At 47.7% G+C, this 24,354-nt stretch overlaps 2 protein-coding genes across 4 annotated transcripts in view; one reads left to right on the top strand and one right to left on the bottom strand.

The window, feature by feature from the left end:
- Positions 1–24,354, bottom strand: part of TG (thyroglobulin) — a 245,642-nt gene that overhangs the window by 28,951 nt on the left and 192,337 nt on the right. The window contains exons 42-43 of the mRNA XM_025993474.2: positions 6,427–6,591; positions 5,247–5,414 (exon numbers count right to left, since the gene is read on the bottom strand). Of these exons, the coding sequence (XP_025849259.2) occupies positions 5,247–5,414; positions 6,427–6,591 (333 nt within the window). The remainder of the gene's footprint in view (positions 1–5,246; positions 5,415–6,426; positions 6,592–24,354) is intronic.
- The window catches only part of SLA (Src like adaptor), an 86,769-nt gene that overhangs the window by 21,641 nt on the left and 40,774 nt on the right, over positions 1–24,354 (top strand). The gene's annotated exons all lie outside the window — the stretch shown is intronic.

The raw sequence follows: 24,354 nt of genomic DNA on the forward strand, positions 1-24,354 counted from the left end.
GACTAAACAAACAGGTCTCTGTGTTGGGAAAACATGCCTGACACCTGCTCTAGGCTGTGGTGGTTTTCTGCAATGTTCTGCTTCTCAGCCCAGATGGGCGGGAGGAGCTGGGCTGACGTGGAAGGATTCAGGAGAAGGAATTGCTGGGATTGAGGCTCTCGGGAACATGCCAACCTGGGGTTCTCCTCAGCTAATGGTAGCTGGACCCAGGTCCTATGGAACCTTCTGGGTGAAATGGAGAAACCCACAAACTGAAGTCTGAATGAGGGTCATGAGCAGGCTGAGGCAAGGAAAGGTAACCCAGGGGCTTGCATGAGCAGGATATTTTGAGATAAAAGAGTAACTTATACTGTGTGTAGAGGGCAGCCGGTAGCTGGGTTCCGCTTGTGTGTCCACACTACAGTGTTGCGGTCCTGTTGTTGGTCAGGATTCTGAGGATTCCTCTGGGCTGTGAGTGTGTCTGGGAGGGTACAGGTGGTGCTGGTGCATTTGCCCTCCCTGCCCTAGAGTTTAGCATACATGGGGTTGGGCACAGAGTTCCCCATTTGGAGCCAGAGATCTGCAGTGGAGACTTGGCTTTTGCAAATGCAAGTTCAATGACCTTGGGACAATCATTAAACCTCTGGAAGCCTTTTTCCTCAGTCAAACCATGTTAAATATCAGTTTGTGGGCCTCCACCTCGCAGGGTCTTGGTTGAGGTACAGTGAGAATGGAAGTGGGACTGCGAGGCCGTTTGCACATGGCAGCCCTTGGTCTAGCTGTGTTTGTGTCCACTGGTGGGTGGGGAGCCCTTAGAGGGAGGACCTGGCTTTTCCCAGAGTGATGTAACAGGAAGGGGATGCCTTTGGACTTAGATCTGGATTTGAATTTTGCTCTCTCTCTGAACTGCTCTCCTGTCTGAATAGATAACAAATCGTAGATCATAAGGTTGTTAGAAGGCGGATTATTCCCTAGAAGACTCCTAGGTTAGCTTCTGGCACATTGTCAGGCCTCCCTAATTTCATTCTCTCAATCTAAGGAGGAGTCATTGAGCCCTTACTGTATACCAGGTACTTTCTTAGCACTGGAGATAAAGCAGAAAGCAACACTAATAAAGTTTCAGTGCTCATATTCTAGTTGGGGAAGAAACACAATAGACAAATAAAGTATGTCAAGGGGTGGAAGTGCTGAGGATGGGGAACAGGATAAGAGGGAGAAAGAACGCTGGAGATATGGCTGCCTTTTCCATCTGGGTGGTCAAGCAAGTACTCTGAAGAAGTGAGGAAGTGAGTTATCTGGAGAACATTCTAGAAGAGGGAAGGGCACATGTCAAGACACTAAGATGGGAGCATGCTTGGCATATTTGAGGAACACCAAAGCGATTAGTTGGGATTAAGTGCAGTGAGCAAGGGGAGGCAGCAGGAGGTGGGGTCAGAGAGGACATGGGGGCCCCATTGGGTTGTGGTCATTGTAAGGACCACGGTTTTCCTCTGCAGGAATTGAGGCCACTAGAAGGCTTTGACTGGGGTTAGGGGGCGGGGATAGGATCTGACATTATGTAGAGGGATGGCTCCGGCCACTGTGGTCCTCACAGATCACAGGGGATGCAGGGAGCTAGTTGGGGGCTATTACAAAAGTCCTGGAGAAAGTTGATGGCATGGTTCAGGGTGAGGGCAGAAGAGGTGGTGTGGGGTGGTTGGATCCTGGGTGCACTTGGAAGATAGAGCCAGCTGGGTTTGCTGACGCGGTGCTGGTAGGATGGAGAGGAGCAGAGTCATGATGAATGTTAGCCTGCAGCCCTGCATGCAAAAGCTGGAGTCACTGTTTACTGAGATGCATTCAGCAGCACATGCTCACTGAGGCAGGCCACAGAGGAGTCAGCAGATCCTTCTGGATGTGTTCAGGGCTGGAAGCTATGAGACATCTCAGTGGAGATGGCAAATAGACTCTGGGCCAAACCAATCTCGAGTCCAAAGGAAAAGGCCAGGCTGGAGGTATAAGGCTGGGCTGGAGGGACCCATTCCAGAAACATCAGCACCTAATGGCATCGGAAGGGTGGTGCTGGCCTCAAACCCGACCATCACTATTCCTCACCCTCTCTCAGTTCCCCAGATGAATTCTTGGCAGGACTCAGGCTCACGAAACCACTCAGTGGCCAGATTGGCACATGTTCAGAAGAGAAGGAGCAGAGAAGTGAAGCAAGAGAGGAAGGCTCTGGCCAGGAGTAAATGTGCCCAGGACAGCTCTGGCCCAGGACTGGCTGGGGTTTGGATAATCAATTGTGAAACAGGGCTGCCCGGTGCTTAGCCCTGCCCTCCAGCACCCTCCCTATGCTGGTGCCCGCACATGAGGGCACACTTGCCCAGCCAGGCCCTGTGGGCAGGGAGTTCCTGTTGGCAGACACCATCTTTTTTCGCAAGTGCCCCAAGGAAACATCTTGAAAGCCTCAGTGGGAGAGTCAATGGGAGGGATGGAGATACATTGCTAAGGAGGGATCCCAGTCATCTGGATCCAGACTCCTGGCTGGGGTGGGATCGGGGGCTCAGAGATTCAGGACAGAGCCAGGAGACTCCCAAACATACTGCAGGAGAAGAGGAAGCCAGAGGCGGCCTCATGGCTACACAACCCTCTTACAGTGGCCTGGCATAATCAGATCATCAGAATGGGGCTGCCCTCTGGCCCACCGCAGCCCCAAATCCACTGGTAAGAGCCCCCCACCCTCAGACCTGCAGGCAGAGGGGTATAGGAGCTAGCTGCCAGGGCCTGTATCCTCCCACCCATCTAGAATGATTCCCAGACTCCTGGGCACAGAAAAGTCCTTCTTCTTCTCTCTAGAATCAGAGACGGCTAAGATAAATTTTCAGGACATGGTCCAAAGAACGAGGGCTGTGAGGATATAGTCTCTTCTGCACAAGGATCCCCACATCCCCATGGGGCAACATAAAATGAGATGTTGCATGGAGAAGGGTCCAGGGAGAGTGGCTATTTCTTTCCCTGGTGCCCATGCCACAGGGCATCGTCTCCGGCAAGGAGCGCTAGAGGGTGCAGCATACATCTAAAAACATTCATTTCTTTCTCAGGCTTTAAATTTGTTATGTTTTCATGAATCTTTTATAGCAGTTCAGCATACTAGTGCAGCAGTACACATGTATATGATTTATACTTGCATTATAAAGGGGTAGATCAAAAGCCATTCAAAGACCCACTACTGGGGAGAAGAAAGGCCCAGGGCTTGTGGTGGAGAAGGGGCATCTTTTCAATGCTTCCCAAGCATCAGCCTCGCTCAATAATTAAGTCACAGCCCCTTGAAGTAAGGGCTGTGTTATATGTAGGGTGCTCGGCAGGAAAACGTGGAGATGGAGCAGATGCAAAAGTTCTTTCTCGACTGGACAGGAGCTAATGGTGACTAAGTTCTGGTCTACACCGAGTCCCCCAGCACACACATACACAAAACACTCTCCCAGCACTCTCTATGTGTCTATACAAAAGGGCACCTGGGTGGCTCAGGGGTTGAGCACCTGCCTTTGGCTCAGGTCGTGATCCCGGGCTCCCTGCATGGAGCCTGCTTCTCCCTCTGCCCGTGTCTCTGCCTCTCTCTCTGTGTCTCTCATGAATAAATAGATAAAATCTTATACAAATACACACACACACACATATATTTTACATGTAACACACATGCGTATATGTAGTAATATTAGTAATATTAAATTCATCCTATCCCTTTTCACTCTGCTACACCTCCTGAGGTAACCGATACTAACGCTGGCTGTTTAACTTCCCACACTCCAACCCTTTCACAAAGAAACATAAAATTATGCACATTTACTTATTTACAGATGGATACAGGCTGGTTATTTTAACAGATATGGATGCTACCTTAATTACACAATTCCTCTGCATTCTGGCTTTTTTGTTTTCCATTTAACAACATGTCACTGGCATCCCTCAAGCCAGTAGAGATGAATCTGGTTCATCCCTTTCGCCATCTGCATAATATTTAACAGTTTGCGTGTAGCCTAACTTTGTCCACCATTGCTCTGTTAATGCGCACTTGGGCTGCTTCCAACCTTTTGCAACCATAATTCATGCTGTGATAAATACTCTTGTACATAGAGATCATGTCAAAGTGGTGTTTTTATTGCTGGAAGACAGAGTCCCCCAAGTGAGACATGTTACCGGAGGGAATCAAATAATCCAAGGCAATGCAGGATCCCATGAGGTGGCATGAATGATTTTTTTTTAAAAATTCCGGTTAGGCTGCCTTATATTCAATGGAGCCAGACACAGCCCCATGCTGAGTGTGTCTGTGTTCACTGTGTTTCTCACGTGGCGACCACCATCCCAGACCTGACAACTTAAAGGATCTTTTCAGAGTGGCCTGGGATGTCTGGGTGGCTCAGTGGTTGGGCATCTGCCTTTGGCTCAGGCCATGATCTCGGGGTCCTGGGATTAAGACCCATGTCAGGATCCCTGTGAGGAGCCTGCTTCTCCCTTTGCCTATCTCTCTCTCTCTCTCTCTCTCTCTCTCTCTCTGTGACTCTCGTGAACAGATAAATAAAATCTTAAAAAAAAAAAAAAAAAAAAGAGCAGCCTGACAAGGATGGGAGGGCAGGCTGGAGGAGAGCATGCTTGGCCTCTTCTAAGGCAAGTCACATCCTAGTGAGGCATGAGGGCATCTGGTCAGAGCAGGAAGTGGGTGTTCAAACAGAAGACTATGACTTTTTCCCACTTCACCATGTCTCCAAGCAGCCAAGCGAAGTCGCCTTTGCCAGGTACATGGTACAACACCCCCCTGCCTGCCCAGTTTTCCCAGGGAAGAAAATCAGAATGGGGTTGGTGCTTTCCTTGCCAGGACTGGGAGAGGGTGCCCTTTTGGCCGCCCACCTCTGCTCCTTCAGTTCCTCAGTGGGACAAACCTCCTTCAGGGGGCAGGGGGATCCACCGCCTAGAACCCCGAAGCTCACAGATCTCCTTGGTCAGCCTCTGCTCACTGCTTCCCCCGGTGATTCACTCACAGATGGAATCTGTGAATGTGGGGGTGAAGGTGTCTGTGTTGCTCACAACCCTGCATCTGTCTTAGGTCTGAAACAATTCCCCCCATTACCATCTCCCAAGCTCCTTACAGGGCCTTTGCACAGAGTGGTATTTTAGAGATTATTTCATAAATGAACGAGTAAGTCAGTGACTCTGGCCCAAAGTCAGACTTTGAGGTCCAGAGCCACAGGGGCACAGCCAACGGGGGACCTCTGAGGCTCCTCTCTGCCTACCTTCACGGCTTTCGCTCTGTTGATGAGCCCGTCATCTTGAGAACTCCCAATCAGCAGATCCACCTTTGCCCGCAGAATCCTCTGAAGTGCTCTGGCTGGAGTCTCTCGGAGGTACTGGCCATCAACCACAGGACCCCAGTAGTGGAAAGGGCCACTCACAGCCAGGAGCTACATTGGGTACAAAGGGATGCCATTATGTGTATGGATTTTATCCTTCTTTTAAAACAGGGTTCTAGAAAAATCAGTTGGATTGCTTTTCTTAATCATGTTTTAACTGTAGTGAATGCTGGTGCTGGTTATCCATCTGGGGCTATGTTGGGAAATCAGAGTCAAATTACAAGAAAAACAGGCAGGAGGGATACCAGGCAAGGAGCTGGAAGGCAAATCTCACTCTGAGCAATGGGTGGTCCCAAGGGGAGCTTCCTGGAGTTTCCCCACTGAAGTGATTATAGATCCACAGGAAGGAATGTCTAAGCCTGAACCTATAGGTGTGTAAGTGAGTGGGAGTAGACATTCATGGAGGAGGAGGTGGTGGCCAAAGCCAGGATCCAACAGAGAAATTCATCAGCTGTAGCCACTCTCTCATTGGTCCATACTTGGGGGAGCTGTGGTTCAGACCTGCTCTGGGTCTATGAGTCCAGGCCCATTGCTGAAGGCATCAAGCCCTTGGCTCTGAGGACAATAGTTCTTCCCACTAGTGTCACCTTCATCAATGTCAGGGATACCCAGAGACTGTGGGCTGTGAGCAGGATCTTCTGAGGTGGAAAAAGGGAGCATATAAGGGGACAAGATGACCCAAGTCCACTGCAGTTATGACCATAATGCTCGATCTGTGTGGCTGTGACTTGATAGAGTGTCTCCATGGTCCCGGCACAGTTAGGATCCACCCTTTACATGTGTCCCTTCATCATATCCTCCTACCCTATAAGGTCCACATTATATTTTACAGATAAAATCCAATGTGCAGAGAGATATGCCCACCTTCAGTACCTATGCCTGGTCTATTACAAGCTAGGTCCACCCACGGTGCTGGGGTCAGGTTGTGCACGTTCTAACTCCCGCCAGTCATCCACCTGCTGTGTGGTCTTGGGTGGGTCAGGTCTCCTTTCTAGGCCTGGTTTCCCATTTGGAAAAGATCAGAGAGTGTCGCTCCCCAGTCAACTCATATACAAGTGCCCACCTTGGTCTGGGCATCATTGAGGATGCTGGCAGGCTTCTGGCGGAGACAGGACACCATTTCCTGGGTGGACGAGGTGGGGCAGCCGATCTCCTCTGCCAGAGCAGCTGCCTGCTGCTGAGCCCTCCCCTGGCTGATGACAGCAGCTGGGGAGAATGCAGAGCCACCCTGGAAGAAAACGCAGACTCAGGACAAATAGTCTAGATTGTCTCCTCCCCCATCACCTCCTACTCAGCCCAGAGATCTCAGGGCCACAGTAGGACTCTGCATCATTCATCCACACTTGGAAGTCGCAGGACCCTTCCCGGAGATGCCCACAGGCATTGGGGAGGGCAGGACTTATCAATATCCTATCAACATCGAGTGTGATCTTGAATGAGTATCTCTCTTGGCCTCAGTTTCCTTACCTGGGAAATACAGGCACTAGACAGAAGGATCATTGACTAAATTTGTATATTGAGGCCAAGAGCCAGTGGTGGTTGACAGGGACAAAGACGAGAATTGTCCTGTGAGCAGAGAACCCTGACACGTGGGGCCACTTCCCCCACCCTCATCTCCTGGGTCTCCTTAAATAGTAAGTTTCCTGGCTCAGTTAAGACAGAGTTAGACTTTCGAACATATGCCCACCTAGAAGGTGATGGAAACACAGTCATTGCGCAAGTACATTTTTCCAGCAGAGTCAATGCAAGTCTCTGTCAAATGCTGGCTGGCTGGGAGCCTTTCCACTCCAGGAATGCAGGTGGTGGGAACGCCAGGAGGTCCATCTCCAGGCCTGGGCTGTTGGTGGGATTGGTCATCTGCCCAGGGTGGGGGAGGTGGGCTGAGTGCCTTGGCTAGGGTACAACCCCAGGGCTTTCTGTCTGCAGACCACCCCGCAGCTCAGACACTGTTGCCCACTATGGCATCAGGAACAATGCAGGGTGGGGGGAAGGTTGTTCAGCAAGACCACCAGCACCATACTGGTGTTCTGTGGGACTACCAGCACCATACTATTACTAGAGCCACTGCCACTGGTAACACACAGCAAGGGCCATTGGATGAGGGCTTCGGCTATTAACACAAGAGCTTCCCCCACGTCCTCTCATTTATCCTCACAAAACTATACAAGTTGGCTGCTGTCACTGTTCCCATTGTCACAAATATGAAAATGAAGACATCAAGAAATTCAGTAACTTGTGCAAAGCCACAAATGCTGCCAGGGTCTGACCCAGCCTACAGATGCAGGCAGCTGGGCTCCAGAGTTTATTGGGCCCCAGGACCCTGAGCAGGAAGTAGGAGGTTCTAGTTCTCTGACCAAGCTCTGTAGTAAGGGGCCTGGGCTGGAAAGTCCTGTGTACTGCCCACCTACAACCACCTGCCAGGTACTCACCCTCGCAGGAAATTTGTGTCTCGTGCAATATTTGCAGCAGTGAGGGGAAGTAGGTACAATTGCCACCCCATTTTGCAGGGAGGCAAACTGAGGCCCAAGTGGAAAAAGAAATTCTCATTTATGGTGTATCTAAAATGTACCTGGACCTAGAAGCTTGGCAACAACAAAAACTAATAATGATAGTTAATATTTACTGAGTAGTTGCAAAGTTTCAGGTATAGTTGTAAGGACTCCATACATATAAACTCATTAAATCCTCTCTACAACTCTCAGAGGTAAATGTTATTTGACCCTTTATCTTAGAGAGGAGGATACTAAGGTACAGAAAGGTTCAGGACTTTGCCCAACATCACTCAGCGGGTGACTGGCAGAGCCAGGACCCCAATCCAAGCAGCTCATCTTGGCCATGCTCTCAACCTCTACATTATGACATATGTGTTTTTATACCCAGAACAAGATGCCATGTTCTTGAGCCGAACTGTACCCTCTTACTCCAATGTAAAGAGAGCACCGATTGGGCTGACTCCATAGAATATGTTTCCATCCTAGCCCTGACCCTGAGCTAAACCATCAGAAACTGGTAAAAATACCAGAAATTCTGCAATGGGTATACCAGAGGGTGCCGCTCTCACTGGGTCTTTGAGAAGATTCCTTGAAGCATTGCAGAGGAAAGCATTCTGGAAACTGTAAAGCAAAGTGCACCTGAGTCACTGCTGCTGTTATCCATTGTGTAAAGCAGACAAAAGACAGATGCCCAGAGGGGAGGAGATCCATCCTCCTGAGATCCCAACTGGACATATTTCCTAAAGTAAGGGAGCACATTCTGACACTGCTTCCAGAAAGTTCCAGTGGTCTTTGTGCCTCACAGTCAGGATGGAGGGTCATGGGCAAAGCAAAGGCACTGCAATGAGGTTAGGCCATCCTGAAGGTAGGGCTGAGCTGAGGGCAGCACTGGGTGAGGCATATACCAAAAGTTGCAGAGAGGGCCAGGGACCGTTGCCGGTTCTGGCCCCAAGTAGGGCTGAGGCTCTGAATCTCAGCATCTAAATACAGCCAGATGCCCCTGAACACAGCGCCCAACCTGGCTTCCAACTCCACATAGTGACTTCACACCTTAGCTAGCACCTTTCCCTCCTGAGTCACGTGGACACAGTGCTATCAGCTCCATGTGCTTCCTCTGAGGGTGAGATGCCTAAGAATCAAAAGACAGAACCTCGGTGGAGTGTTCCTCATGTGTCCTCAGCATTTTGCAGATAGTACTTTGTGCCTCACGACCATCACATGAGGCAGATGATATTATCATCCCATTGTATAGATAAGGGGCTCAAGACACAGAAAGGCAAATGACTCGCCCAGGACCACAGGATTGGGTGGAGGCCAAACCACAGTCTGAACGCAGGTGACCAGGCTCCAAGGCCGAGCCCTCAGCCACCAGGTCAGCCTTCCATATGCACTGGGCAGGTTCTTGAAGAAAGATGGTGGCATTATTACCATCTCTTCTGTACTTAGCTGTCAGGACCAAAGAGGAACCTTGTGGCCAGAGTCAGAGGGGAGGCTAGCTGCAACCCAAGCCCAGAGAGAGGAGAGAGCATGTAGGGTGTGGATCCTGACAGCAGCAATATTGTTATCCTGGGGCCTGGAAGCCCTTTCTGATGGCTCCAAGCCACTAGAGTGGGGCTGGCTGCTTGGTCCACAGATGCAACAGGGCGGGGGGCAGGGAGGTGGTCATCTACATTGGTTTTCTGTCCTCATACCATTTAGAAAAGCTCAGAGTCTCCCGCTGTTGGTGGAATTTGCTACAAAACTCAAGGCAAGGTTCCTGCACCACTGAGCTCCAGCCAGGGGCTTGCTCTGAGCTTCAGTATCCATAGAGCATGGAGTCCTAATGCCTGAGCTGGTGGTGAGAATAAGCAGCCGTGAAAGTAAAATACCCAGGCAGCCCAGAGCCAGGAATTCAACCATGGTAACAATCTACAAGGGACAAGATGATTTAGCTCACAGGCTTCTTTCTAATGAGGGGCCCAGCTTTTCTGAGAACCATTGGATCTGCTCTGTCTTAAGAGAACACACACACATGCGCGTGCACACATACGCTCAAAGTACTCAAGGTCAAAGTATCATGTTCTAAATTGCAAATCGAGTTGGCAAACTGCAGGCTGCTGAAGTGGGGCCTTTGAGCCCAGCTTCACCCACAGGTAGACTGCGGGGACCCGGACCTCGGGAAGGGGCCCTCTGATGTTTTTATCACTGGGTACAGCTATAAAAAGCAAGAGCTCCCGATACCGTGAGGAAGTGGTTAAAGGCGTGGGTTACAGCGATACTGCACGATGGCTTAGAGAACTTTCCTCTCCCTCAAGTATGTTGTTTTAATCGATCTTGCTGAAGGAAATGTCTTTCTCCATGGAAAATTGGTGGTTAAAACAAGTCAACGGCCGGCTCAGCCCTCACTTGAAAGCACTTGGACAGAGACAAAAGAATGGGGCCGGAGGAGGGTGTGTCATAGAGCAGGGGCTTTGGGGATAGAACTGTCTATGCAGCCTGGGCCTGTAGACCAGGCCGTCAGCCCTGTAGAACTGAACCTGGCAGAAGGAAGGACCAGGTTCACACTCTAGCCCTGTTACTCGCTGATAAAGGGACTCAGGGCAGGTGACCGACTTCTGGAGCTTTGGTGTCCTCATCTGTGAATGGTAATAACAAACCGTCCTCTAAGGGTCATCATAAAGACACACAGAAGATGGTGGGTGTCCTGTGCATGGTGGGTGGTATATTCATAATGCAGGTGGCACCATGGGAGCTAACAGGACCTCTGCAGAGTTTGGAGGCAGCAGGGTCTTCAGCCTGCCTGGGCACACAGCGGTCTCTTGGTTGGCCCTGGGCCTGGACTTATCTAAATCTGACCTAGCTATTAATCGGCAATGAGTTTCCGCCTGTTGTGTGTGTGTCTTTTTTTTAACTTCAAAAATAATGTGAGATAAAACCACAATTGCTGACCACTGCTTTTTCTCCCTGAAGCTTCTGAACATCAGTTAGTCAGCCACCCTAGTCACCTCTGAAGCAGGACCTGCCCCCATCTAAGCATGCATATAGACACAGACCATCACAGATGAAAGATACACCCACAGTACAGGCACACACAGAGACATACACACTCAGAAACACACAGTCGCAGACAGAAACACACAGTATACACAGACATACTTAGATACAGGCAGACATACAATAACACACCAGAATTTCTTGAAAGGGACAGCCACTCCTGGGGAGGTGGGGGAGGGGTGGCAGATGGGTTCAGGGGACTGATTACTCACATGAGCTAGAGAGGAAAGGAACAGGGTCCTAAGTATCCCAGCATCCTCAGAACAGGGCCGAGGACTCAGAAAAGCAGGTTTTGAATGAGAGAACCAGTGACTGTATGAGTGAGGGCAAGGAAGAATGGATGGATGGATAAATGGATGGATGGATGGACGGATGGATAGATAAATGGATGGATGGATGGATGGATGGATGGATGGATGGATGGATGGACAAATGGATGGATGGATGGGCCTACTTATTATCCTGGGTGAAAAGGGGCATTTGCATGAAAGAATAGTGAGAAATAAAGTTGAGAGGAGTTTGAATCCAGCCTAAGCAAGAGAAAATTCAGAGGGTGGTAAACCATAGCATACAGGATAGTGATGGGGAGTCAGGAAAGGCTTTTGACCAGGGTGTTGCAGAGAGGATTTGAGGAATGTCATTGATCATTGGTTCCTTGCTTCCTTGGCGCTGAGAACAGTGCATAGCACCCAATAGGCTCTCAGTAAATGACTGAGCCCCGAAGCCTCCTGAAGAGGCACTTCTGATGGCAGAGGTGCAGATGGTTATCCCTTTGCCCCCAGAGCCTAGCACAGCACGTGTGCACGAGAGGCCTTCACTAGACACGGATCCAGCAGAATGGCACTAGAACGAGTGGCTGGATGGTCAGCTCTCAGGTTGAGCGGGACGAGTGTGAGGGAGCAGTGCTGAAGCGGGGAGCCCAGCAGAGGCTGGCAGGGGCTGGGGAGAAAGGATGAGGTGGAACCAGGCGTCCCTTCTACGGCTCTGCACCAGCTGCTCTCTTGGGAAGGGGCCTGGCCTGGAGGCCGCCCGCAGAGTACTTGAGACAGTTGAACTGGGGGATATTACTGAGCTGCCCAAACAGCTCAGAGAAAACTCAGGACGTTAAGTCAGACAGACTTTTTTTTTTTAAAGCCATCATACATCCACATTCATGTTAGTATTGTCTTTAGTGTTTTCTACACTGAAACCATCTTCTTGATGCCCCAAAGCACGAGTTTTACCCTAACTCATGGCACCAGAGTTGTGGCAAAACTTCATGCAAACGGATGATAATGAACACAACTTTTATATCGAAACTCTAGTCTCTGGGCATCGGAGCACAATTCTCCCTCCTCTTCCTCCTCCCTAGGAGTCAGCAGGTCTAGGTTTTAGTTGGCGAAAGCACAGAGCGTTTGAACAAGGAAAACAAGGGTATGACTCAGCCCTTGCTAACGCCCTCCCCATATCGCCAGCTCAGGTGTCGCTCTTGCCTCGGAGGGCTTAACATCAGCACCGGGTCCGGAAACCCAGCCTAGAAGAGCATGTAAAGGAGACTCAGTGGACGGCCTCCTTCTTTTGTGAAGAAGTGGGCACATGTGCAAAACCTCAGCCCCCCGCAGCCAGCCTTCCTCCCTGACCTGTTGTCAGGTGTTCATGGAACACACTGTGTACTGAACTGGGCGCAGAGAAAATGCTCTCCTGGCTTCCGGACTGTTGCCCTCAGTTCTGTTAGTACTATCGGAAGACAACTGCACGCCAGCAACTTCACTGGCTAATTCTAGGCCGCCACTCTTTTTTTAAACCTTCGAAATAGACTTTCAGTGTAGAAAAGTGGGGTGGTCCTTCATGAATCTCATCAGATGGCAGAAGGTGACACCTGCAGGGAACACAAGCAGCCTGGTTTCTCTGTGGTTCAGGGAAGGGAACGGGAGGTAAGACTTCACATCTGGAGTCTCTCTCCTCCTCCGTGGGGTACCTGTGGAGCCCTACTGGGCCTGTCAATGTCCCCCTGCTTCCATCTTTCCATCTTTAAATTATATCAACTTTTCAAAGGAAGCAGAAGAGAAGAAAACATTGATAAAGTCCCTTTTAAGAGCCAGGTCAGGTATTATGCTGAGTGAAATAAGTCAATCGGAGAAGGACAAACATTATATGGTCTCATTCATTTGGGGAATATAAAAAATAGTGAAAGGGAATAAAGGGGAAAGGAGAAAAAAATGAGTGGGAAATATCAGAAAGGGAGACAGAACATGAGAGACTCCTAACTCTGGGAAATGAACTAGGGGTGGTGGAAGGGGAGGTGGGTGGGGGATGGGGTGACTGGGTGATGGGCACTGAGGTGGGCACTTGACGGGATGAGCACTGGGTATTATTCTATATATTGGCAAATTGAACTCCAATAAAAATTAAATTTATTAAAAAAAAAAAAAAAAGAGCCAGGTCAGGGATGCCTGGGTGGTTCAGTGGTTGAGCATCTGCCTTAGGCTCAGGGAGTGATCCTGGGGTCCTGGGATCAAGTTCCACATCGAGCCCCCTGCAGGGAGTCTGCTTCCCCCTCTGCCTATGTCTCTGCCTCTCTCTCTCTCTCTCTTTCTCTCTGTGTCTCACATGAATAAATAAATAAGATCTTAAAAAAGAAAAAGAGCCAGGTCATTCATGTGCATTTTCTCATGTGATCCCTACTATAACCTTCTAAGTACCGTCGTCTCCATGTTACAAATGGGGAGACCGAGACCCAGAGTGGCTAGATAATTTGTTCAAGGCCTTGGGACCAAATGTTGCAGAACTGGGATTATAAGGCTTGCTGTTTCGCCCTTCACTGCACTGCCTACCATGAACAACAATGACAACCAAACATATCCCAGACCCTTATTTCCCACCCCACTCATGAGAGCCTGGCAGCTGGTGACTCAGAAACAAGATCTTTGCGGGGGTGGCCGGGACAGTGAAAGCGGGGACAGTCTGCTTCTCCCATGACAGGAGTAAGTTGCTTTGACTGAGTTGTTTTGACATGCATTTACAACCGCACCACGGTCTGCTTTATGTCGAGCTCTCGTTTACATTGTCTTAAATACCCACAGCCATTGTGGGTATTTAAATACCCACTCCATTCCTATGAAGTAGAAAGAACCAATATTATCTAAAAAGAAACTATAAGACTTATTTCATCATTCTTTTGTACATTTCCCCACTTTATTCCGAGAAGAATTGGGCCTATACTCAGGAAAGACTGTCAAAGAATTTTAGTAACCTGCTCATGCCAGGTGAGAGAGGTAAAGAGCCCAACTCTTTGACCCTAAAATGCTGTGGCTTTCTCATGATGCCATGCTGCCTCAATTGATGGCAGAGGTCATGAGAAATTCTCGGGCATCTTCTGTCCCTCATCCATTGCGTATCGCCTCACCAGCTGCTTGGGACAGTTGAACTTTATCAATTCCCAGAGTCCCCTATTAATTCAAGTCAAGGGAGCGATAGAGGAGTTTTATTGGCTTTTTGTATTTTTCAGAGTATTCTTACTTTTTTCCAATTAGTGTATGTTAAATTTGTAATTAGAAAAAAAAATTAGAAAAAAAAAAGAAAGAAAGAAAAAAAAAATTAGGGGCATCCCGGGTGGCTCAGTGGTTTAGTGTCGCCTTTAGCCCGGGGGTGTGATCCTGGGGTCCCGGGATCGAGTCCCACGTCGGGCTCCCTGCGTGGAGCCTGCTTCTCCCTCTGCCTATGTCTCTGCCTCTTTCTCTCTCTGTGTCTCTCATGAATAAATAAATAAATAAATAAAATCTTTTTTTTTTAATTAAATTACATTTGAAAGACCAATTCCGTACTAAAATATAACTGACTCTTGTCAAGGAGAAAGCACTCATTATCACTTGTCGTATAAGCTGATCCGTGGGCAAATGGCATGGCAAAGGCCTCTTATGAAAGCTCTGCAGGGGTATTGAGCGTGGGACAGAAGGAGGACCCCTAAGGGAGAAGGGAGGTGTTCCTGACTGTGAGAGGTGGTCCCAACGACCAGCCTGCTTGCCATCACAGTCTTGCCAAAATGCCAATCCTCTTCACGCTCCAGAGAAAGGCTGGAGTGTATTGTCCTCCAACCATTGGTGTTACCTTAGTTTATTTAAAGGGTAAAGAGAATAACTTTTGGAATTTTTAGAGGAAAAATCTATCATAGAAAATCTAGGTGAGCAAAACAAAGAAAATTAAAATAATACATAATCCTCCCAACAAAGGAAGACCACTGTTAAATACCATTAGTGTGTATGTGGGCATATATTTATAGATATATGTATATTTATACTGATATATTTATATGTAGGAAATAAGTGAAATCATATTGGTTCTAAACCTGTTTTGTTTTGTTTTTTGCACAGTCAATTGTGAATATCATTCTGCGCTGTTACCTATTCAGTTCCAAGACTCTTTCTAAAGCCAGTGTGCAATTGGGTACTTAGGCTGCTGAGAGTCACAGAGGGGGTTAGGAGCACCTGCAGGCTGTGGAATGTGATGACTGTGGAATGTGATGCAAATCCCAGCTCTGCTTTGTCCATATTTGATTGGAGACTCTTTTTCAACTGTCAGAAGGACTATAATGGGGGCCCCTGGGTAGCTCAGTGGTTAAGTGTCTGCCTTTGGCTCAGGTCGTGATCCCAGGATCTTGGGATCGAGTCCCACATCAGGCTCTTTGCAGGAACCCTGCTTCTCCCTCTATGTCTCTGCCTGCCTGTGTGTGTCTCTCAAGAATGAATAAATAAATAAAACCTTAAAAAAAAAGGACTATAATGATACTGTTAGTTTCCCCCATAAGATTGTTATAGGGGAAGAAATGAGATGATTCTCATGTAATGGTGTGGTGTGCTGCAACTTGTAAGTATGCAATAAATAATAGCCATTATTGCTTCCAGTTTTATGTAGGTGCTGGATAACCCTGCAATGTACCCACACCTTTATAGCGAAATTTATTCACATATCATAGCCATGACGATTTCCTGATATAAAGGTATTACTACCTCAGAAAGCATACTTTTATTTTTCTGACAGATGATGAACAATGTGTTGAATGAGCTGCTTGTGTAACATTTTATTGGTTTCTCATTAAAGACATACCATGTGAAAATATGAAAGGAAAATATTTTTGTATCATATATGCATGGTGAATGTTTATATAGGTTTTAAAACTGTGTTTCTTGGCATTTCGAGCTAACTTGAGAAAATGTTTTTTTTCAGATGTAACTCACGTATCGTATAGTTCACTCACTTAAAGCATACGGTTCAATGGTTTTTAGTTATATTCACAGAGTCATGCAACCATCACCACGATCCAATTTTAGAACATTTTCAGCATCCCACAAAGAAACCATGAACCCATTAGCAGTCATTTCCCAGTCCCACCCCCATGCCCAGCCCCAGGCAACCACTAATCTACTTTCTGTCTCTGCAGATTTGTCTGTTCTGAACATTTCTTATAAATGCAATCATGCAATATGTGGCCTTTTCTGTCTGGATCCTTCCACTCCATCCGTGTAGTAGGGCTCCATTCCGTTTTATTGCTGAATCATATTCTATTGTCTAGATCCACTATATTTAACTTATCTGTTCATCAGTTGGTGGATATTTGGGTTCTTTCCACTTTTTGCTGATTGTAAATAATGCTGCTATGAACACATCTGTTCAGTTGTGTGTGTGTGTGTGTTTTCAGCTCTTTTAGTTGTCTATGTAGGAGTAGGATTGCACGGTTACGTGCCTACTCTCTGTTTAATCTCCTGAAAAGCTGCCAAAATGTTTCCTCAAGCAGCTGCACCATTTTATTCCCATAAGCAGTGTATGAATGCTCTGATTTCTCCTCATGCTCACCAGTTGTTGTTGTCTCTTTAAAAAATTATTAGTTGCATAGCAGTCCTAGCGAGTATCAAGTGGTATCTCATGGGGGTGTTGATTTTCACTTCCCTAGCGTCTAATAATGTTGAGCATCTTTCCCTGTGCTTATGGGCCATTTGCAGATCTTTGGAGAAATTCCCTATTCAGACCCTTTGCCCATTTTTAAATGGGGTTGTTTGTCTTTCTGCTCTTGAGTTAGAAGTGTTCTTCATATATTCCAGAGACAAATCCCTTATCAAATATATGGTTTGCAAACATTTCCCCCTTTTGTCTTTTTTACTTTATTTTATTTTCTACCTTCTAAAAAATATTTTGTTTACTTATTCATGAGAGGCACAGAGAGAGGCAGAGACACGGGCAGAGGGAGAAACAGGCTCCCTGTGGGAAGCCCAATGCGGAACTCAATCCCGGGGCCCCAGGATGGCGACCTGACCCAAAGGCAGATGCTCAACCACTGAGCCACTCAGGCATCCCTCTTTTTCACTTTCTTTTTTTTTTTTTTTAATTTTTTTAAATTTTTTATTTATTTATGATAATCACAGAGAGATAGAGAGAGAGGCAGAGACACAGGCAGAGGGAGAAGCAGGCTCCATGCACCGGGAGCCCGACGTGGGATTCGATCCCGGGTCTCCAGGATCGCGCCCTGGGCCAAAGGCAGGCGCCAAACCACTGCGCCACCCAGGGATCCCTCTTTTTCACTTTCTTGATGGTACTTTTGGCACTTCAAAGTTTTTAACACTGAGGAAGTCCAGTCCAGGAAATTCTTTGCTGTGGGTGCTTTTGGAGTCACAGCTGAGAAACCATCATTTAACCCCTGCGTTCTACATGGAAATATTTTTAAAACCTTTTTTTTTTTTCACAATGTGCTGCCAACTGCCCTCTGAGGTGGTTGAGCTTTTTCGTATTTTATCTGCAAGCTTAAATTACCCACCAACTGTTTGTGCCCATGGAGGAGAACGAAGAAAGGTAGGAGCAGGTAGTGGCAGCCCTCTGTGTTCTCTGACCTTGACATGCTGCTCTCAGTGTGGGCTTGCTAAACCTCTGACCTGAGGAACGATGACTGTGCCCCTCTTGTGAAAGAATGGCAGAGGCTCAGAGAGGATAAGTGATCTGCCCCCATCACCCACTGCTTGGGAGCTGGATTCAGTGTGTTGCTCTCCAAAGCCAGTGCTCTGCCCAGCCTCCATGTGCCAAAGGGAACAGGGACGGAGGCAAATTTCTGTACTCTTCCTCCCTACTCCAGACACGTTGGGAAACACTACTCTCCACGTGGCCCAGCCACACAACTGTCCTCTTTACCTCTGGAGGCACAGTGTGGAGGCCTGGCCTGGGCATTCGTGGCAGGGGGTGGGGGGGACCAGGGCTCCAAGGAGGAGCACCTCCCGGGCACTTCAGCTTGGGGAGTAGAGAGGAGCCAGGCTTTGGCTCTGCCCTTGAGAATGGAGCTTGCTCTCCTAGTTTTTCCTCCAGGTTCCCGCAGACTTGACAAAATGCCTTTTTCCATCTGTCACCAACATTACATCTAATTGTCTCAGCCACCTTCTGACTGTCAGAAACTATTTAAACATTTGCCACGTGAAGAGTACTGGCTTCTCAGGCAAAGCTATCACCCATTAAGAGTGACAAGCTGAGTGATGACTGAAGCAAAGACAGGCCCCTTATTTCAATGGAATTTATGAAATGCGTGGAGTCTTTCCCTTCATTCTCAATCAACAATTCACACACACACATCGGGTACAGGTTGCCTTTTAAAAATAATTTCATAATTAGAGCTTGCAAAAGTGCCCGGGTGTTTCTTTCCAGTCATTTATGCCTGTAGCTTTGTTTCAGGGACCTGCTGGTCCAGAAAAAAGGAAGAGTGCACCTGTATAGGGGAGAAGGAAAGCATTGGCCTTTGAGGATTATAGCCTGGGGTTGAGTCGTGGTTTTGCCACCTTCTTTTTCTTTGGCCTTCAACAAATTATGTCTTTACACCCCAGCTCCTCAGCTATAGAGCACATGACTCACAGTATTGTTGCAAGGGGTACAAGAAATGTGTCATGTGAGGAACGCTGCATGCTGCCTGGTTTCTATGACTTCTGGCAGTCTTAGTTCTGTTGGGTATGACCAGCAGGACACCTGCACAGCAGGATTTCATTGACTAATGCCACCTGTCACTCTCCTACAATGTTGGAAACAACTCCTAGTGTAGAAACGTGGTAAGAACATGAATTGAGAAATCAGAAAGGCACATTCGAATCTCTGCTCTGTTGCTTAGTGGCTTTGTCATTTGAGGCAAATCAAACAACCTCACCAAGTCCATTTTGCAAAGGTGGGATTTTATCCATACCTCTGAGATTGGTTGTGCGACTTAGTGAAGTGAACACATGCAAGGCACCCATGGGCAGCCCTTGCCCAGCACTCTGTCCTTGAACCTCATTTTGAGGCACCCCTTAGTGTCCCAGCTGGAGAGAGAGCTGGCCCAGAATGGAAGCCTTGTTGCTTCAAGTCTACGCCACAGGAGAGACTGAGCCATTTGTTTTTCCTGGAGGTTTGACCCCTGCAGTCAAGCATAGTGTATGAAGAACTACCCCAACAAACAGGAGAGTCTGGGAGTGCCTGGATGGCTCAGCCAGTTAAGCATCTGCCTTCAGCTCAAGTCATGATCCCAGGGTCCTGGGATAAAGCCCCATGTCCAGCTCACTGCTCAGCAGGGAGTATGCTTCTCCCTTTCCCTCTGCCATTCTCCCCAGCTTGTGCCCCATAATAGACAATCTTAAAAAAAAAAGGAGGGTCTACAATGCTGTCAAAGCTAGCGAAGACTGCTAGAAGTAAGAAAGCCATGTCCAATTATTGTTTTCTTCCCAATCATCTCCAGACAGCACACAGGGGGTATGACCCGGCTTCCTGGACGTGATCAGCAGTGACTGTGCAGAGAGCACAATCCTGGGATCTGTGTCTTCAGGCCTAGCCTCATATACCAACCCTCCCTGACTAGGCCCTATGTGTTCACGTAGGGCTCAGCCTTAGCCACTACAGTGACTCCTTGCTTTGCTTGTATTAGCCCCAGTGGGAAGTGAGGTATGAGCCCAGCCCCCACCTGGTGCAGAGGACAGCCCTGGAAACCCCTGGCCCATAATTCGAGGAACCTCTCTCTCCAAACTTTCCCATGAAGACACTGCCAGGGATGCTCACTAAGGTGCCAATGCCTCTCTATGGACTAAATAAGTATGCATTATTTGCAACACCATCCCCTTTAAATGTGTCAGGTGGAAACAGGTATACATTATTATAGTCATAGAAAATATGGACACAACATGGGCCTCGGGATCCAAGAAATCTTACTGAATCTTGTGCTGACAATTTGGCAAGTGCCTTTACTCTCAGGGTCTCCCCATCTATAAAATGGGCCCATTATGCCTCAAGAGCATGGGCCATGGGGCCTATTCGTCCAGGTACAAATCCGGCAATCCTTCTTACTCGCTGTATGTGTCCTTAGAAAAGTGATTTAAGTTCCCTGTGCCTCAGTTTCCTCAATGCAAAACAAGGATAAGAATAGTATTCAGGCTTGTTCATTTGTTGAGGCGAATTCAGGAGACAAATGCGTACATGCACTAAGTTTCTAATAAGTAGAAGTAATCATTAAAATCATGAAGGATATTTCTAGGAGTTCTTCCCCAAGTGAAATCAACTAAAGCACCATGCAGAGTGCAGCTGTTATTATTTACAATAGTTATTATTTACAATATGAGTGCTACGCAAACTAAAATAACAAATAGTGAAATATCCCCCAGACAAAAGAAGGCTGGCGGGGTTGAATTTTGTTCCAGCCAAGGGTATTTTAAGCTGCTGAGCTGGTCTGTCCCCCCCTCATCATCCTCGGCTGCCACCCGCCGCTGGTGTAATTAGTTGTGGCTCGGCGGCAACGAAGGAGACGCCGCCTAGCAATTTCCCACTTATGAATGCATGACACCACTTTAAAAGCATATCACAGCCGGTTCTGAGCTTGCTCCTCTTTAGGTACAGGATGCAGGACCTAGTCGTGGGTACAAAAGCACATCTCCCAGGAGCTAGGGCAGCACAGAATGAGAGCGCGGGAGGGGATGCCAGCAAAAGCCATAATCTTTCTGTCACAGATCTTAACCCCATTTGTGCTACTAAAGCACTTTTAGAGGTGACTGGGCCAGGGTCTTTGTTGTCGTTTTAGGAGATGAGGATAGCAGGGCAAAGCACTGAGGAGGCCTGACTTGGTTCGTGTTGGGAAGCTAATCAGAGAGGCCTGATTGCTACATGGCCAGCCGGCTGTGTCGGCTGTCCCCTGGCTGTCCCCGGATGTAGGCTGCCCTGCTGTAGTGAGCTAGCCTAGTATCAGGACAATCCCATGCCCACCTTGATATGGTAGCTGCTTCAGGGAATCAGATAGCGATTAAGGCCTTGAAGAAGTTTGTAATCTACAGGGATGGGAGGTTTTTGTTTTTATTTTTGTCTTAAACCTGCTCCCTAGAGCACCTGGGTGGTTTAGTCTGTTAAGCATCTGCCTTCAGTTCAGGTCATGATCCTAGAGTCCTGGGATTGAGCCCCACATCAGGCTCCCTGCTCAGCGAGGAGTCTGCTTCTCCCTCTGCCCCTCCCCTAGCTCATGCTCTCTCCACCCCCCCCCCCCCCCGCCTCATCTCACTCAGCGTTGCTATCTCAAATAAATAAATAAAATCTTAAAAAAAAATTGGGACACCTGAGTGGCTCAGTGGTTGAGCGTTTGCCTTTGGTTCAAGGCGTGATCCCGGGATGTGGGATCAATCCCATATCAGGCTCCCTGCGAGGAGCCTGCTTCTTCCTCTGCCTATGTCTCTGCCTCTCTCTCTCTGTGTCTCGAATGAATGAATGAATGAATGAATGAATGAATGAATGAATCAATCAATCAATGAATAAATAAATAAATAAATCTTTAAAAAAATAAAATAAAAAAATATCCAAATCCTGTTCCCTCTGTCCCCTTCTGTGCTCCCTCCCTTCCTTCCAGTAATGTGGGACAGGCACTGGGGCTGTAAGAGGTCCTAGTGCTAGGTGTCAATCATTTACAAAACAGGTGGGCTCTCTGCCTTCGTGGAACTTACAGCTTTTGGAAGACAGACCAGCAGAGAGATGGAAACATGAAGGTGTTAATGAGAGACTTTTGATCAAATTCTCTTCCTGGAGCCTGATGCCACCTTTCTCTTGCACTGACTCTTTCTCATGGGAAGACTCACTCTGGTCTTTGTTCTTAAGCAGAGTTCACAAGAACCTCTGTGCTCTTTCCAGAAGCTGGACTATATATGTATTTGCCCCGGGGTAGATAACATGCAGGCTTTCAAAATTCCTTGTTAAAATCCCTCTTCGTTTAGCCATGATGCCTGTCTCCTTTGTTTCTGTTAAGAGTCTCGGTCTCCCAAAGGAAGTTCACAAGATAATCCACTGAAACACAGCAAGAAAATTCTAGGATATATTATTTAACTAGTCTTATATTTCAAAAATATTTTTATATTTATAATGTATATATTAGCAGAGTCATCTGCTTATGTAATTAATGACTGTGAATATATGGGGGTACTTACTCAACACTCTTACTGTCTGGGTGCATAATTGAAAGTTTGGAGATGATTATACTAGACAACAGGAAGAGACCCTTTTCTCTGTGAGCTGAAGAAAGGCGAGTCCAGATGGGACATCATCATAGACTCACAGTGACTGCTCTGTTCATGGGAATAAAAATGATCAGCAAACTTCTTGCTTCTGAGACAGCTGCAGGCCTTTTGGGCAAGGCTCAGCTGCAGACAGATGGCACCATATCTGCCATCCCTCCTCCCCATCAATGCCACATGACATGAGTCATTTTGGGGTACCGGCCATTTACATAATCAAAGAACTCTGCCTCTGGGCAGAGGATAAGAGCAGAAGGGACGCAGCTTAGCTTCACCTTTTGCAGGAAGTGAAGGGAACATGAACCCTTTGACCAGACTCTGACTCAGTAAGATGAAAGTCTCATCAAACCCCTGGCTGGCCCCAAAAGGAGATTCAGCCCTGATTCTGTAAGATCCTAAAATGAGGGGAAGGCCATTCTAGGTCAGTGGAACAACAGGAGTAAGTTCAGAGGCAAAAGCAAGCAGATCCTGTCAAGGGAACAGGAGAAAGGGGAAGGTCACAGGGAAGGCAGGTTGGGGCAGGGAGGACCAGGTGAGGATCTGTACAAGGCCAAGGATGATGGGGGGTGGGGGAGTGCAGTGGAAGGCTGCGGCAGGACAGCACTGGGACTGAACCAATTTGAGGAGGGGCAATTCATCAGCCTATCCCAGCTGCATTTGAGAGGTGCCAGGAGATCACAGGAGGCAGGATGACAGACAAGTGGCAGATACTGAAGTCACTTCCACCTCCAGACAAGATGCAACTAAAGTTATCACATAATGAAAATCAAAATGAGAAGGCACAAAATGAACATCCTGGCTGGCCCTGCCAAATGTCTAGTTTTGATGGACAATTCTCATGTTCAGGGTTGAGCTGAACATCACCTCTCCATTGAGCCTTGGCTCCCCTGCAAGCACCAGTCATTTCTCTGGTTTCCCTCATCTCTGGAGCCCCCATCATGCTGCCCTGTCATCATGGCTCTTTCCTGGCCCCTGTTCAGCTCACAATGAGCTCTTGGGTGGCAGGGTGCGTGTCACTGTCACCCTTGTCCCCCTAGAGCTTAGCCTCACGGCTGGCCTGATGTTAATATCTATGTAATACAATCCTCATTTGAATAATGAGTGGCTCAGTTAGATCTAGGAAATAAAAGAGTTTGTACACTGGTGCATGAGAGGAAGTTTGTAAGCCAAGCAAAGTCACAAAGACTGAATTTGGGACCCACTCGAGAACTTCCTGAGCTCTGAGAAATCCGGAGACCTTTTTTATCAACCTTCACAAAGCTGGGAAGAGATGAGGTCTCCCTTGGAGTGGGGTTAGTGTGTTCTGTTGAGCAATGACCAAAGAGAACAAGCCCAGTGAATCAACACATTTGTGCAACTCATCACAGCGGAGGACAGTGGGAACAAAGCTTTCACTTTTCTCTTTCCTGAGAACAGTGTTGTGTTAAGAGGCCTCTTGAAGAAGCACAGAGATTCTGAGGATCCACACAGATCCTGCTGGAGGATTTAGCCCATCCAGATGGACCACTTACCCATCTTTGGGGATGGTTCCAGAAATATAAACAACTGCCATCTCTAGAGAAACAAGAGGGTCTGATCTCTCCTAGATGATGTCCATGGTTAGCTTACTGTCCTCCCCAGAGGTGAAAAGTCAATATTCACAGTGTACATGCTTTTGTTCAAAATACAGATGCATAATCCTCATTATTCATTTAATTAGTGGATAACTAATTAAACTAATGAATCATCTCTTCTCAGGTAGGCTCAGGGCAAGGAACAATGGTCATGTGTTGGACATGCACCTGCCTTCCCAGGCACGCGCTCCACTTTGAAGGGCAAGGGAGACATTCATATACGTGCCTTGCACTGTGCTAGGTGGTCTATACACATTGTCCTGTGGACTCTCAGTCCTAGGAGGGCCTAGTAACACCTGTGCAAGGTCACACAGCTCCCAAGTATCTTGAACTCTCTTTCTTG

The sequence above is a fragment of the Vulpes vulpes genome, chromosome 13, assembly GCF_048418805.1.
Source record: "Vulpes vulpes isolate BD-2025 chromosome 13, VulVul3, whole genome shotgun sequence".
Lineage (NCBI taxonomy): Eukaryota > Metazoa > Chordata > Mammalia > Carnivora > Canidae > Vulpes > Vulpes vulpes.